We start from the raw sequence: 14,436 nt of genomic DNA, 5'->3' as shown, positions 1-14,436 counted from the left end.
TAATTTCCTCCTCACCAGCTTGTCCTTAGTGTGGTTGCACAGGTCCAAGGTCAGCCTTGATATTAGTACCTGATTGTTTTGAGTATTCTAATGACTGTTTCAGTTTTTACAATTCTTGTTGTGTGTGTGTGTGTGTGTGTGTGTGTGTGTGTGTGTGTGTGTGTGTGTGGTGTGGTGTGATGTGTGTGCAGATGCCTGCAGAGGCCAGAGGAGGCTGTCAGATCTCCTTCGGCTGGAATTACAGGTGGCTGTGAGCTTGTGGGTGCTGGGATCAACTCGGGTCCTTTGCAGGAGCAGCAGGCGCTCTTAACTGCTGTCTCATCTCTCCAGCTCTGTACTTCTCATGCTAAACTGACTACAGTATATCCTTAAAGTGTGACTTTGTCATTAAATTTATTCAGCATGGCCTAGTCAACAAAAAAATGTATTCATTGAGCATGTTATGAAAAAAATAAATATTCTGTGGGATGAGACCTTAATACAAATATTTTATATAATTTCTTTGCTTTTTCTATCATCAACATTAACATCAAGTAAGTTCTAATTGTCACATACTATTATAAATGTTATTATACATTCAAAAATTTTAAATAAATGATATTTTGAAAATAATTTTTAGAAGGCTAGAGAGAAAAATATGTATCTTTGTGACCCTAACATCAAGTTTGGTAAATTTCTTCCTGCTGTTTTTTTTTTTTTTCTTTCAGACAGATTTTCATGTAGCCCAGGCTGGCTTTGCACTGACTATGTAGCTGAGGATGTCCTTGACTCCAAATCCTCCTGTTTCTTCCTCCCCTGTGATGGGATTACAGGTGTGCATTACTGTGCTCAGTTTCCTTTTACTATGTGCTTACATGTAAAAATACATGCACATAAACTTCCTGTATATATAACTTCACTATTTATAGTTGTAATAAGTATTGACTATCATGTACAAAATGTTCCATTTAAAAATATAATTTAAATCACATACAGTGTTCTATCTTATTGGTTTTCTTGTTTACATCACATTAAGCACTTTATCATGTTCTTAATATTTCTTTAAAATTTTGGTTTGTAATGCTTGCAATAATAACCCTGCATGGGATTTTTAACATATTTACCATTGTTCATATACCAGGGCTGTGGGCTGTTGGCTTTACAATTATGATAATAGTTTTATCTCCTGTGCACACAAATGTATAACCATATTCCAGGCCACTGCATTTCTTAAAATTGAGTTCTAATTCTCACAGTGGCCCCAGAAGGGCTCTATCAGTTTATGTTCCCACTGCCAGCAAGCAAGAGGCTACCAATTTCTCCACACTCTGACGGGCTCCAAAAAACTGAACCCAACTGACAGAAACGTAGCCCCTGGATTTACACCACACTACAAAACTGTCACCTATGCTGTTACTGTGCGTGTGTGTGTGTGTGTGTGTGTGTGTGTGTGTGTGTGTGTGTGTATGAGCACGGGCCTATCGGAGGGCACCTGGGCGGGGGGCGGGGTCGCTTTCTTCCTTCCCACTTCCACGTGGGTGCTGGAGTTTCAGCTCTGCCTAGCAGGGTGTGTGAAGCAAGAACTTTTATCTGCTGAGCCATCTTGCTGGTCCTAAGCTACCTTTTTTTTTTTTAAAACAAATATTAAGTCAGATCGTGTTAACTGATCGTTTATGATCTGGGATCTGTCTGGGAAAGCTCCTTGTCATTGATTCCCATGAGGTGTCAGTCTTTTTCTTACTGCTTCATAAATGCTGTGAGGACGTTTGATTATATTTTTTCCCATCTATTTTCCTCATTCTGTTATTTGCATGCTAATTTTTGTGATCTATCTGGTCTTTTACATTTGTAGTAAATAAGCCAATCCTTTTAAATAGTGTACTAGGTTCTTCCCCGCCCTGAAATAATGGAGTCCTACTATATTTTCTACTACTTCTCAAGTGAGCTTGCTTCTTGTTGAATCCTGTCTTCATGGAATATGTGTAATGATATGCAGGATGTCTATCTTGACACATTAGTTCAAATATTCAAATATTTTTCTAAAGATCACTGCTGAACAATCCATGTGCCCTGGAGTGTGAGTTTCTTCATTATAGACCTCACTTTTCTGGATCTAGCCCTCTTCACACCACCACTGATATGGGGGTCCCCAGGGAAAGCTTACTCTCCTAAATCCCTGAGCCTTGTGATGTTACAAAGACCCTCTCTGCCTCGACGCCTCCTTCTTTCGTTTCAGAAACACTTTGGAACTATTCAAGTACTCCCTGCTCTCTAAAACAACGAGCCCATGAGTGAGTTTCTGTGACAAATATTAGAAATATATTTCTTTATAACAATAATGATTTCTATCCTGGAATGTCTCTTTGGCATTATATATTTAAATATATTGTATAACTATTTATTTAATGTATATTTAAGTCTGGGTCACTGAAATGTCGGAATTGTTTTTAAGTATTTAATCTACTTGTATGGCATTTATTCTGAAACTAGTATCTTGCTCAGCATTCCTTCTTAACTACTAGCAGACTACTGCGTCACCCATAATTTTCTTTCCACAGCTATACATTTTTGTTAACTATTTTACTGTATTGGTTAGATCTTCTGGTTGATACTAAATGACATTGATGTTAACGGTTATCCTTGATGATTTGTTTTTATTGTGAATTCTTCTAGGGATTCGTTATGAAATATGGATATTGTCTACTGGTTTGAATCAACATCCAATTGCTTGCCCAGTGTTGGAGTCATCAAGCTAAATTGGGGGCATCTTTTTTTTTTTTTTTTGGTTTTTCGAGACAGGGTTTCTCTGTGTAGTTTTGCGCCTTTCCTGGGACTCACTTGGTAGCCCAGGCTGGCCTCGAACTCACAGAGATCCGCCTGGCTCTGCCTCCCGAGTGCTGGGATTAAAGGCGTGCGCCACCACCGCCCGGCCTTTTTTTTTTTTTTTTAAGACAGGGTTTCTCTATGTGACAGCCTTGGCTGTCCTGGAACTCACTTTGTAGACTAGGCTGGTCTTTGAACTCACAGAGATCTGCCTACCTCTGCCTCTTGAGTGCTGACGTTAAAGGCATGTGCCACCATGTCCTGCAAGCTGGGGGCATCTTAAACATGAAGTGTGGTTTCAGTCCACACAAACAGTTCCCAACTTACAACTGGATTACGTTTTCATTAAGGTGTCTTAATCTGTAAAGAACACAGACCAATTTCTCCAGCAATAACATGTAAACTTCAGTCATGGTGCCTGAGTGATCTTAAACTTTGGATCCTTCTTCTTTAGCCTCCCAAAGTCTGAATTACAGATGTGTGTAATCACAATACTCAGATTAAGGTTGTGTTAAATGGGGGCAGGTATCATTAGATGGAGACTCCTGGGGATGTACAGCAAGCTCAGCCCATGGAGGTCAGCTGTAACTGTGAATGCTTTAACAGTAACACAAAAAATAACATGCAGTCATGGACAAGTGCTTGGTGTGTGTGTGTGTGCGTGTGTGTGTGTGTGTGTGTGTGTGTGTGTGTGTGTGTGTGTGTGTCCGTCCTTCTCTAGCATCACCACAAACTTAAATTGGATACCACATTTAGCCCCATTTTGTGGTTAAGAACAATGGGGTTTAGATTTGTCTTTATTAGTTATACAAGCATCAGTTTGTGTCTCCTTTGGGCCATATAGCCCAAGGTCATGGGCAGGGCAAATACCACTACAGTTCTCAATTCCTGTTTTTCTCACAGTTTAAAATGTGCATGGATCACCTGAGAAGTATTCTTAAAACTAAGGTGTTGGTTTGGTAGGTCTGGGGTGGGAGCTGATTTGTGCATTTTTGAGGGAGTGGTTGTTTCTTTTTAACTTGCCTAGGCTGGTCTCCAGCTCATGGGCTCAAATGAGCCTCCCTTTGCAGCCTTTAATTTTCTGGGTGCATAGGTGAGTGCTACCACAGCAGGCCGATTCTGGCCTTTTGGGTAGTTTCTGAGGTAGCATCAGTGTTGGCAGGAAGCACAGCTAGTAGGAAGGCTATTGCCTACTCAATGAAACCTGTGGTGGTCAGCTTGGCCCCTTCTATTTAAAACAATCCTTCCATAATCCAAACCACCTTCATTCGTAAGAACTAGATTTGCTCACATAAAAACATTCTTCAGCTGCCAGGTGTGGTGCTGCACCCCTTTAATCCCGGGTCTCAGGTAGTAGAGGCAGGTGGATCTCTGAGTTCGAGGCCAGCCTGGTCTACAGAGTTCCAGGACAGTCAAGGCTACACACAGAAACCCTGTCTCAAAAACAAAACAAAAACAAAAAACCCAAACAAACAAACAAATAAGAAATCCTTCAGTTCCAGGGGTGGGAGGGCAGTATGGGGAGGGTCTCCCAGATACCTTTTAATTTGCTTTTTCTGGTCAGTGCAGGAAAGCTGTATATGTAGATGACGGGTTTTAGTCTTCGGTCAGAGAAAGCCACAGCTTCACCAGGGACGTTAGTTGCCACAACGCCCACAATTCCATTAATACACTGGAGCACAGTCTTCTTCTTGGTGTCAAGGTTAATGAATATTACGAAGTTCCCAGAAGGGTAGCAGATGGTGTGGTCATTGACAAAATGAACATTCTGACTAGGGAATCCTTGCACCCATCTTTGAGAAAAGAGAGATCGCCATCAGTATAATACACAGCAACTAGAAAACCATCAAAATCTCTGAAATACATCTGTTCCATTTTTAACGCCCCTTCTGCTCCAATCGCTCAGATAAACACATATGCACACTGTGAGACCAATATGAGTGATTGAACTATAGAAATTTAAAAATCAGTAGGTCTTGGGCCAGTGAAGTGTTCTTTAGGTAAAAAAAAGGAGCTTGCAGAAAACAATGTATCCAGGGCTCTTTTCTTTTAACTGTTTTTTTTTTAAACTAAATAAAATAAAAAGCCAACTAAACAAATAAAACCCCTTTGAGCAGGACAGCATGCACTATCGTTGTAAGCCACATAAGCTGCTTTGTAGTTCACACACGTGAAGAACATGGGGCCCTGTTTTAGACCTAAAAAATAAACGCAGGAAACAAAAGGATGTGAAATCTCCGGGCACAAAGGGGTTAGAACATGAGAGGTACATTTTAGGTGAGGTTTGTGAGGTAGTTATATAGTGGAAGGGACGTCTGGGATAAGGAAAATTCCATTTTATTTAAATATTAAAGATACATTTGAAAACAGTGGAAAGAGAGTGAAGGACAACAGGTTTCCTGAGTCCCCTCACGAAACGGAAGCGCACGGCAGTGAAAGAGCACGCTGAATCGCAAGCAACACCCCAGAACGTGGAAGGAAACAAAGGTCTTGTTATATGTCTTTCAGATTTCTAAGCGCCAGCACCACTGCGCATAAATCCGGAGTGAAAACGGGGGAGTAGGAAGAGATCCATGGGCCCTCAGATGATGGGAATCGCCTAAGGCGACGCGGATGAAGAGAGGGGCTGAAGAGGCAGGAGCCGCGGGTCAAAACGTGCAGGGGATACCGAGGCAGGAAGAGGGTGCAGAAACAAAGGGCGGACGAAAGAAATACTGGGCAAACAAGTGAGGGTCCCTGTAGCAGGATAGCGGTGTGGTGGCGTGGGAAACTGAGGGGCGGTCATCCGGGGAGGGGGCCCAGGGGCTGGACTGAAGAGGCTGCTCAGAGGTTGGGAGGGGAGGTGGAGAAGCAGAGCGAGTCTGCAGGAGGGACGGAGGGGTGGGGGTGGCGGCAGGGTTTTCCTGAAGCCCCCCGCATCCGCGATGCCGCACCTCACCGACAGGGAGGCGCCGGCGAAGTACGTGGGGGCATCTTCGCGCTCCCGGCTTTGAGCCATGCCCACTCCGTCCTCAGCCCACTCCGGGCTGCAGCCGTTACTCCGTGCTCCCGCCGGGTCGGGCTCAGCGCCCGCGGAGACGCCACTGTTTACACCGGTATCCCGGAGACCGGGAAGCCCGCGCCCATTGGCTGGCGGACCACGGACGCGAGGGTGGGACTCCTGCATGTGGAGGCTGGAGTGACTCAGTATTAATACATGCCAAAGCAGCTCTTAATTTTGCGTGCTGCCCCGGCCACGTTGCTCCTAGCGACACGCCGGAAATATTTTATTTATTTCCCTGACTGGCTGAGTCCGCTTTCCACCCTAAAGAAAGTGAGAAGCAGGAACTTGCCTAGGATTGCAGAACCCATGGGCTGAAGGTCAAGTCAGAATCCAAAGTGCCAAGGGTTCAGTGGCTGTGTAACACTTCAGGTGGCCCCTCTGATAGCTCAAGGAGGCAGAGGGAAGTAATCTGGTGAATGATAGGCCCGGATCCTCTCCCCTCATTCACTCTCTCCTCCTCCTATCTAATCCTCTTCCTTCCTGGGGCTTCTTCCTCCTTTCTCCAGCTCTTTCCTCCCCACGCGGTCACTGTGAACCTAAAGAGTAAACAAAACCAAACCAAAACAGAGGTTCTCCAAAGAAAATAATATATATTTGGGAATGGCAGAGCTTGGTCCCGGGAACACGAAGTTGTGTTACAGCTCTGGGAAAGGGCTTCCCCAGTGGAAGTGTTACAGCTCTGCTGGCAAAGGCACCCTGGCAATCCGGAACCAAGGAAAGTCATACCACACAACACATCTCATACAAGAGATTGATTGGGAGGGAAAATCCCAGGAGCTGCTAGACTTTCTTAGGGTTTGGAGCTTTTCAGGGTGGCCTGGGATTGGTAGGAGTTTTGTGGCCTGATCTTGGGGCAAGCTCAGGGATGAGTGGGATTCTTTTTCTTGGCCCCAGTCTTGGTCTTCGGGTCAAATCAAGGTTTGGGTGTTCTTTCCTCGGCCTTGATCTCGGGGTCAAGTCAGCATATTTTTCCCCCTGGCCAGTTTACCTTACAGTAATAAACTATGGGTGTGTTCAAATAGGTTGAAGCAAGGACAAGTTTTAAAGAGAAAAACAAGGAAGAGTATATAAAGTATTTGAAGCAATAATCCACGGCAACAATGTTTAATAACAAGAATGATGAGGTAGAACAGAAAGATGGGAAACTATGGAGCCATGGGAAAGGAAAGGGCCCTCTAACCCGAGTCTGGCAGCTGAGAACCAAACATTCCAACCCATTAGCATTTTCGTGGGGTCTTTTTTTTTTTTTTTTTTATTTTACAATACAATTCAGTTCTACATATCAGTCACAGATTCCCTTGTTCTCCCCCCTCTCACCCCCCTCACCTTCCCTCCAGCCCATACCCCATTCCCACCTCCTCCAGGGCAAAGCTTCCATCAAGGACTGAGATCAACCTGGTAGACTCAGTCCAGGCAGGTCCAGTCCCCTCCTCCCAGGCCGAGCCAAGCGACCCTGCATAAGCCCCAGGTTTCAAACAGCCAACTCATGCAAAGAGCACAGGACCCGGTCCCACTGCCTGGATGCCTCCCAAACAGATCAAGCCAATCAACTGTCTCACCCATTCAGAGGGCCTGATCCAGTTGGGGGCCCCTCAGCCATTGGTTCATGTTCATGTGTTTTCATTCGTTTGGCTATTTGTCCCTATGCTTTATCCAACCTTGGTCTCAACAATTCTCGCTCATATAAACCCTCCTCATTCTCGCTAATTGGACTCCCAGAGATCCACCCGGGGCCTAGTCATGGATTTCTGCATCCAGATCCCTCAGTCATTGGATGGGGTTTCTAGCATGACAATTAGGGTGTTTGGCCATCCCATCACCAGAGTAGGTCAGTTTGGGCTGTCTCTCGACCATTGCCAGCAGTCTATTGTGGGGGTATCTTTGTGGATTTCTGTGGGTCTCTCTAGCACTTTGCTTCTTCCTATTCTCATTCATTTACCATGGTCTCCTATTCCTTGTTCTCCCTCTCTGTTGTTGATCCAGCTGGGATCTCCCGCTCCCCCAAGCTCTCTTTCCCTCAACCCTCGCCCTTCATTTCCCCCACTCATGTCCAGGCTGTTCATGAAACCACATATAAAACCCCACACATTAATAGTGGGAGACCTCAACACCCCACTTTCACCACTGGACAGATCTCCCAAATCGAAACTTAACAGAGAAATAAAGGACTTAACTGATGTCATGACTCAAATGGACTTAATCGATATCTACAGAACATTCCATCCTAACAAAAAAGAATATACCTTCTTCTCAGCACCCCATGGAACCTTCTCTAAAATCGACCACATACTTGGCCACAAAGTAAATCTCAACAGATACAAAACAATTGGAATAACCTCCTGTGTTCTATCAGACCACCATGGTTTAAAGTTAGATTTCAACAACAACAAAAATTACAGAAAACCTACAATCTCATGGAAACTGAATAATGCTCAACTGAATCACCAATGGGTTAAGGAAGAAATAAAGAAATTTAAGACTTCCTAGAGATCAACGAAAATGAAGACACCACATACCCAAACTTATGGGACACTATGAAAGCAGTGCTAAGAGGGAAATTCATAGCACTAAATGCCCACATAAAGAAGTTGGAGAAATCTCACACTAGTGACTTAACAGCACACCTGAAAGCTCTAGAACAAGAAGAAGCAAAGTCTCCCAGGAAGAATTGCGTGGAGTCTTATTCCCTTCCCAGCTGTAGACCTGAAGTTTTCTAGGACTCTCATTGGAATTTGCCTTCACAGTGCAAGGACGTGTCTAAACCTCCTTGTGCAATCCCAGTGGCGGCTCTTGGTCATACCTCATCATTTAAACCCCATTGAAGGCACCTCCTCTAATCTCATATATATATATATATATATATATATATATATATATATATATATATATATATATATATATATATATTTTAAAAAAAGGCAAAAAATGGGGGCATGGTTTTTAACAGCCTTTTGAGATGTAACTTGAGAGCTATCAAAACGGTGTATGAGGTTGTACTAAGACACTCAATTGGAACTCTCTTGAGAATCCCACATCCACACTAGGCTGTTTTATTCTTTCCTTGGGAATCTTTCTTTCTCTTAAGCCCTGTACTTAGAAATCTACGCTAAGTGTGTTTGAATAGCCTCTTTCTCTGAGAAGCCCACACCCACGCTCTTGGGGTGCTTTGTTCATCCCATGAGTTCTTTCATTCTTTCTTTTTTGAGACAAGGTCTCACTATGTAGTCCTGGCTTAACTCAGATTTACAGAGATCTGCTTGCTTCTGCCTTCTGAGCACTGGAATTAAAGGCATCTGCCACCACATTAGACTTTTTTTTTTATTCTTAACCAACTCCAAATCTGCTCCCTACTGGCTTGTCCTGAAATTCCTGTGTGTGCATACATGGGTGTGTGCATGCATGTCCGTGTGTGTGCCTGTATGTGTATGTGTGTGTGTAAGCCATGAATTCTGGTCTACCTGAGTTAGGACACTCCTCCACTCCTAATTAGGTGAATTTCTCAGGTTAATTTCAGTGACAGATTGGAGGTGTGGAGCCACACTTCTCTCCCAGTCTTCACAGACAATGTCAGTGAACGAGTTACTTCAGAGACATAAATGATCACATTTGTGTCTTTCCATATGTAAGAATTTATTTTACAACAATAAGCTCACAAGTTACACTAATTCCCCTGGCTTTAGTTAATCAGCTACTTCTGGTTTCACTAATCACAGTTCCATTCTGATTACTATTATGAGCTCTTTTTTGTTTGTTTGTTTGTTTGTTTGTTTTTCGAGACAGGGTTTCTCTGTGCAGCTTTGTGCCTTTCCTGGATCTCGCTCTGTAGACCAGGCTGGCCTCAAGCTCACAGAGATCCACCTGCCTCTGCCTCCCAAGTGCTGGGATTAAAGGCGTGCGCCGTCGTCGTCGTCGTCGTCGTCGTCGTCGCCGCCGCCGCCGCCGCCGCCGTCGCCGCCGCCGCCACCACCCGGCAAAGGCAATGGGACAAGTGATGTGCCAAAGTCTCAGTGGAAAGAAGCCTCCTCATTCTAAGCCTATCCAGGCATTTTTTTTTTGAGCTGTTAAATTACATATTATACATATGCACACAGAATATATGTTATAGAATGTGTACGTTATGGAATGACTAAGAAAGGGTTAAAGAGGCTGAAGGGCTCAAAGGGACCTTAGTGAGGGCAAGAGTGGAATTTGTGTAGATGCAAAGAGAGAGACCACAGAAAAATAAAGAGGGCACCAACAGGAACCCAGCACCAAAGTGTTCTGACACGAGGCTTTGGTGCACAGAGCGCCAAGCAAGGCTCACTGGGCTCCAACAAATGGCAGTTTGAGTGAGCCAGGTCGGAAAGGGGATTGATGCTGAGCCAAAACCCCACGGACGGAGCTGGGGGGTCCTTGCCTACAGATCCTGTGATGTAGGCACGTGGTGGTCTACTGCTTCCTAACCCAGTGATGGGCACTCCATCTTCAATCTGATCCAAGGGATGGGTTTGCATCACTTGTGGGTTAGGTTTACCTGATGTGGTTTGGACATACCCATGTGACCATGTACTCCTGATTTAATTTGTTAAGTTTATAGATGGTAATAGTTTGCGTAAATAATTTATCAGTCTGTGTCTCATGGCTGGTATTTCACAAACAAGAGAAAGAGAGTAACTCAGCCTCAGAATTTGAATTATTTTATAATATAGGGTCATTCAGGGCAAGGCACAGCCTGAAAGCTACTGCTCTATGCAATGGGAGTAACTTAGAGCAGGCTGAAACCTGGTTGCTATAGTCTGAGGTTGAACACACAGTAGATGGACAGATGTCCCATGGGAGTGCTCTTTGTATGATGTCTCAGTGGCCTCTCTGTGGGGTTGTAATCTGCAGGGATTTTTTTTGTGGTAGCTGTTATCATGTACACAAGACCCTCCCTTTGTAAACTCCTGGCTGGATTTGCTTCCTTAGCTTAAACTCGTATTAGTTGGTACAAGTCACTCTGTTTTGACTCTCACAACTTACACTTTTCTTTTCCACTGTCTTCTCCCCTGGATTTCCTTCAGAAGCATCTGAACATCTCCCATGCATTCAGGTATGTGTCAGTCACTTGGAACAAAATGAAAATTTTCCTTCCTTGGTGGGACCCAGGGGAGATGGGTAGAGATCTACTTCATTGTATAAATACAGACTTTTAATAGAGTCTGCTGTTGCCGACATCACCAGGACCCAGGACAGGAGACCGCAACGGGAGAAGAACGCTTTATTGATGAACAGCTTGGGTCATGGTGGGCCAGACTCACTTAGCAATGATTAAATAAAGCATTTCCCAGTCTCAGCACAGCCGAACTTTTGGACTGGACTTGGGTGGTGGGCCCTCTCACTGTAGGAAGTTGAGCTACATCTCAGATAGGAGCAATTCCATTGTTGTGGATATCCAAAAATGTCTACGGATATTCATGGGAAAAGGAAAAAAAAACTCTCCTAGTTGAAAAATATGAAGTCAGAGTATTAAAAATGTCAGCATGTTACATAAATCCCGGGTCTTCTTGTCTGCTCTGAATCTTGTAATAAGGCTGAGGGACTGCAGATGCTGAGAAACCCCAGGCTGGAGAAGGAAAAAGTGCAAATTTGCTCTGACAGAACATATGGCAAGTTCACTTGTTACTGTAGTCTTGAACAAAGCATTTTCAGATGATCAACCAGTCTACAGGCAGAGCTAAGTAATAGGTTTTCTATAGCCCAATAATAGGTTTCTTCACCAAGGCAGTAAGCCAGATCAAGCCAAATTGAAAAAAATAAAAGAGCAGGTTTATTTGAGCAAAACAACTCCCTGGTGAGTTCTCCAGTCCCAGAGATCAAGGTCAGAGAAGTCATGCATCAGAACTAAAGCAAGGTGGTATATAGCCTGTAGGTGAGGGGTGATGATGTGCCCACCACAAGCTGGGTTTTTGCCCAAGTATGGTCAAAAACTGAAGGCTTTGGGTGGGGAGACTTGGGTGGCTGGCAACGTTAGGGGAGAAGCTGCCACACTTTCCAAGAATTGGGAATGGGCTTTTTGGTGCCTTTTCTTTGTTGGAGATTCTCTGAGAGGGTGGGGTTTGGAGAGAGAGAGAGAGAGAGAAAGAGAGATGGGGCTTCTCAGACTGCGCATGAGGGAGTTGGAGGTTCCAACCGAACACTAAGCAGTGTCCACCATAATGTGAAGACACCAGGCCTTTAAACCCATTCTAGCTGCCTACCAGGTCGCTGTGTAGGCTCTGGGAAAGAGTCAGTGTTTTTAGTAAAAGTCTCAAGTTTCTGCAAAGTAAGCCAGGCAACCATTACAGTTCACGTCAAAGGTGTTATTTTAGAGCACCTCTGGTGGGACTCCAATAACGTATTGCTTAGCGGCATGACCTTGAGAGAACATCGTGACTCTGCTCTGAGGAACTGTCTGACGATGGAGTTGGTTCTGGACAATGACAGGGCTTCTGGGGGATAGGTTCCTTGCTAACACTTCCTCCTCTCTGTTTACTGTTTGTGCAGCATCTGAAACTATGCTGGCTTCATCTCGGTTTAGTCATAAGGAACTCATGGAGTGTAAACATTCTGGCCTTGGGGCCCACTCTGTTATTTTGTGACAATGCTGTTGACAGCAGGCTTCTCCCGGGGAACCAGCTAAAGCCTCAGAGGTTTGCTTTGGTGGCTTTTTGGTTTGTTGTTTTTGTCCTTTTGCTGGGTTTCCTATCTGTCTCAATTTGTCTTAACTTCTCACAAAAGCTTAAAGACAGTAACATCTATAACACACTCTATTTTTTATCATTTGATCTGACTTTCTGCCGATTGCTTTGTCCTTTGGGGTGTTTCATGTTTCCATGTTCCTTTGGACTGGGGAACTGTGCTTTCCCAAACACGTGCTCTGTGGCATTTCTGTCATGTCATGGTGAGCTAAGAAAAAGTGCTGTGTTGTGCTGTAGACAAAAGCCTGAGTCCACAGGAAGTAAGTGCTGATGGAGTCGTGACTTATGCTTGGCTTCAGAAGAAACAATGCAAAAAGAATCTTTAACACTTGGGATTCTGAGGTGGGAGGACTGTGAAATCAAGGCCAGCCTGGATGACACAGCAAAAGTCTGTCTCAAACAGAACACAGTGGATTTTTTGCATAGAATGTGCAATACAAATGTGTGGCCCTGGTTCACAGTTGGTCTAAATGGAGAGCACAAATGTGGCTGCTGCTACCTATGTTTGTTCTTAGTTTTCAAAGAAAACGCAGTTTTCCTGAAAGAGACAAAGCTTCTTAGAAGGAGGGCTGTGAGGGAAGCTGACTGTCTTGAGCTAAATGTAAGGTAAACTGGGAAGGGCAGATACCTGTCAATTACATTTCCACAGAACTGGAGGATTTTTACTTTGCATTTATTGAAATCACTCTTTCAAACTCAGCCAAACCGTTTTCATAACACAGCTTATGTAAGAGTAGATTTTTTCCCCTGTTTTAATCTGTTGAGTCTAAAAAAGGAAATTGCAAATGCCATAAATTAAAAGGTGGCTTCAACCTGCTCTTTTTGAACCCAGCTCTTTTGAATTGCGTGTCAGATCGTGCCTGTAGTCTCCAGCAGCTGTGACCTCCCAGCACCAACCACCCCCTTTTAATTTAAGCAATAGCTTTTAATTTAAGGACACAGCAAACATGTTCTCTTACTCTCTGGGGATTTTATTCCAAGCCATGGGATTCATCCTGTGAGTTCAAACTGGAGTGGGGTTGCCACCCGGCCTACAGCGGTTTTAAGACATATCCCTGTTTTTGGAGGTGTTAAGCTGTGAGGAAATGTGACTCTTTGAATGAATACGACATGGTAGCAGTTTAAGGAGAGTCTAGGACCTGACTGCAGTTGGAAAAACAGCTCTGCCCTTTTAGAGTGTATTGATTTTTGAGTTAACCCCTGACCTCGTCTTAGTTAGATTTCTATTGCTGTAAAGAGACACCATGACCATGGCAACTCTTATAAAGGAAACAGTTAATTGTGGTGGCTCACATACAGTTCAGAGGTTAAACCGTCATGGTGGGGAGCATGGGGACATGCAGGCAGGCATGGTGTTGGAAAAATAACTGAGTGTTCTACATCTTGCAAAGCAATAGGAAGTCGACTGACTATCACACTGAGTGAAGCTTGAGAAAAAGATCTTAAAGTCCACCCCTACAGCGACACACTTCCAAGAGAAGGTGTGGCCCAGATTAAAGGTGTGCCCTCCAGCCTCAAGGTCTGGGTTAAAGTCGTGGGTCATCCAGCCTCCTCCAACAAAGCCACACCTCCTCCAACAAAGCCACACCTCCTAATCGCGCCACTCCCTATGAGCTTATGGGGGCCAAATACATTCAAACCACCACCTCTAAGTTTCTCATCCATGACACGACACTATTGACAGCACACGATTCTTAGGAATAGATTTTTACAGGTGAACAGTCAACTAGATTATCTCTTAACATGCTGTTCTGCAGCATTTTCATTTAACGATGTATTTTGGACATTTTTTATAATTGTATAAATAACTCTACTTCATATTTTAGACAGTTGCCTTTTAACAGTAGAAGTTTTTGTATTCTTTTTCCTCCCATGAGCCCACATTTTATGTAT

The 14,436-nt window shown here is 44.0% G+C and overlaps 1 protein-coding gene across 4 annotated transcripts in view; it reads right to left on the bottom strand.

Annotated features, from left to right (window-relative positions):
- Cfap43 (cilia and flagella associated protein 43) overlaps positions 1-5,999 on the bottom strand; it is a 107,734-nt gene extending 101,735 nt beyond the window's left edge. The window contains exons 1-2 of one of the 4 annotated variants that reach the window (XM_052760523.1): positions 5,736-5,999; positions 4,342-4,595 (exon numbers count right to left, since the gene is read on the bottom strand). In XM_052760523.1, coding sequence (XP_052616483.1) covers positions 4,342-4,595; positions 5,736-5,968 — 487 coding nt within the window. In that variant the 5' untranslated portion in view covers positions 5,969-5,999. The remainder of the gene's footprint in view (positions 1-4,341; positions 4,596-5,735) is intronic. The other 3 variants (XM_052760520.1, XM_052760519.1, XM_052760522.1) reach the window with 3 other exon arrangements.
- Between the last annotated feature and the right edge of the window lie 8,437 nt (positions 6,000-14,436).

This window comes from Peromyscus californicus, unplaced genomic scaffold (assembly GCF_007827085.1).
Source record: "Peromyscus californicus insignis strain IS unplaced genomic scaffold, ASM782708v3 Scaffold_4__1_contigs__length_199733344, whole genome shotgun sequence".
Lineage (NCBI taxonomy): Eukaryota > Metazoa > Chordata > Mammalia > Rodentia > Cricetidae > Peromyscus > Peromyscus californicus.
The sequence above is the reverse complement of the archived record's forward strand: the minus strand, read 5'-3'. Positions and strand labels throughout refer to the sequence as shown.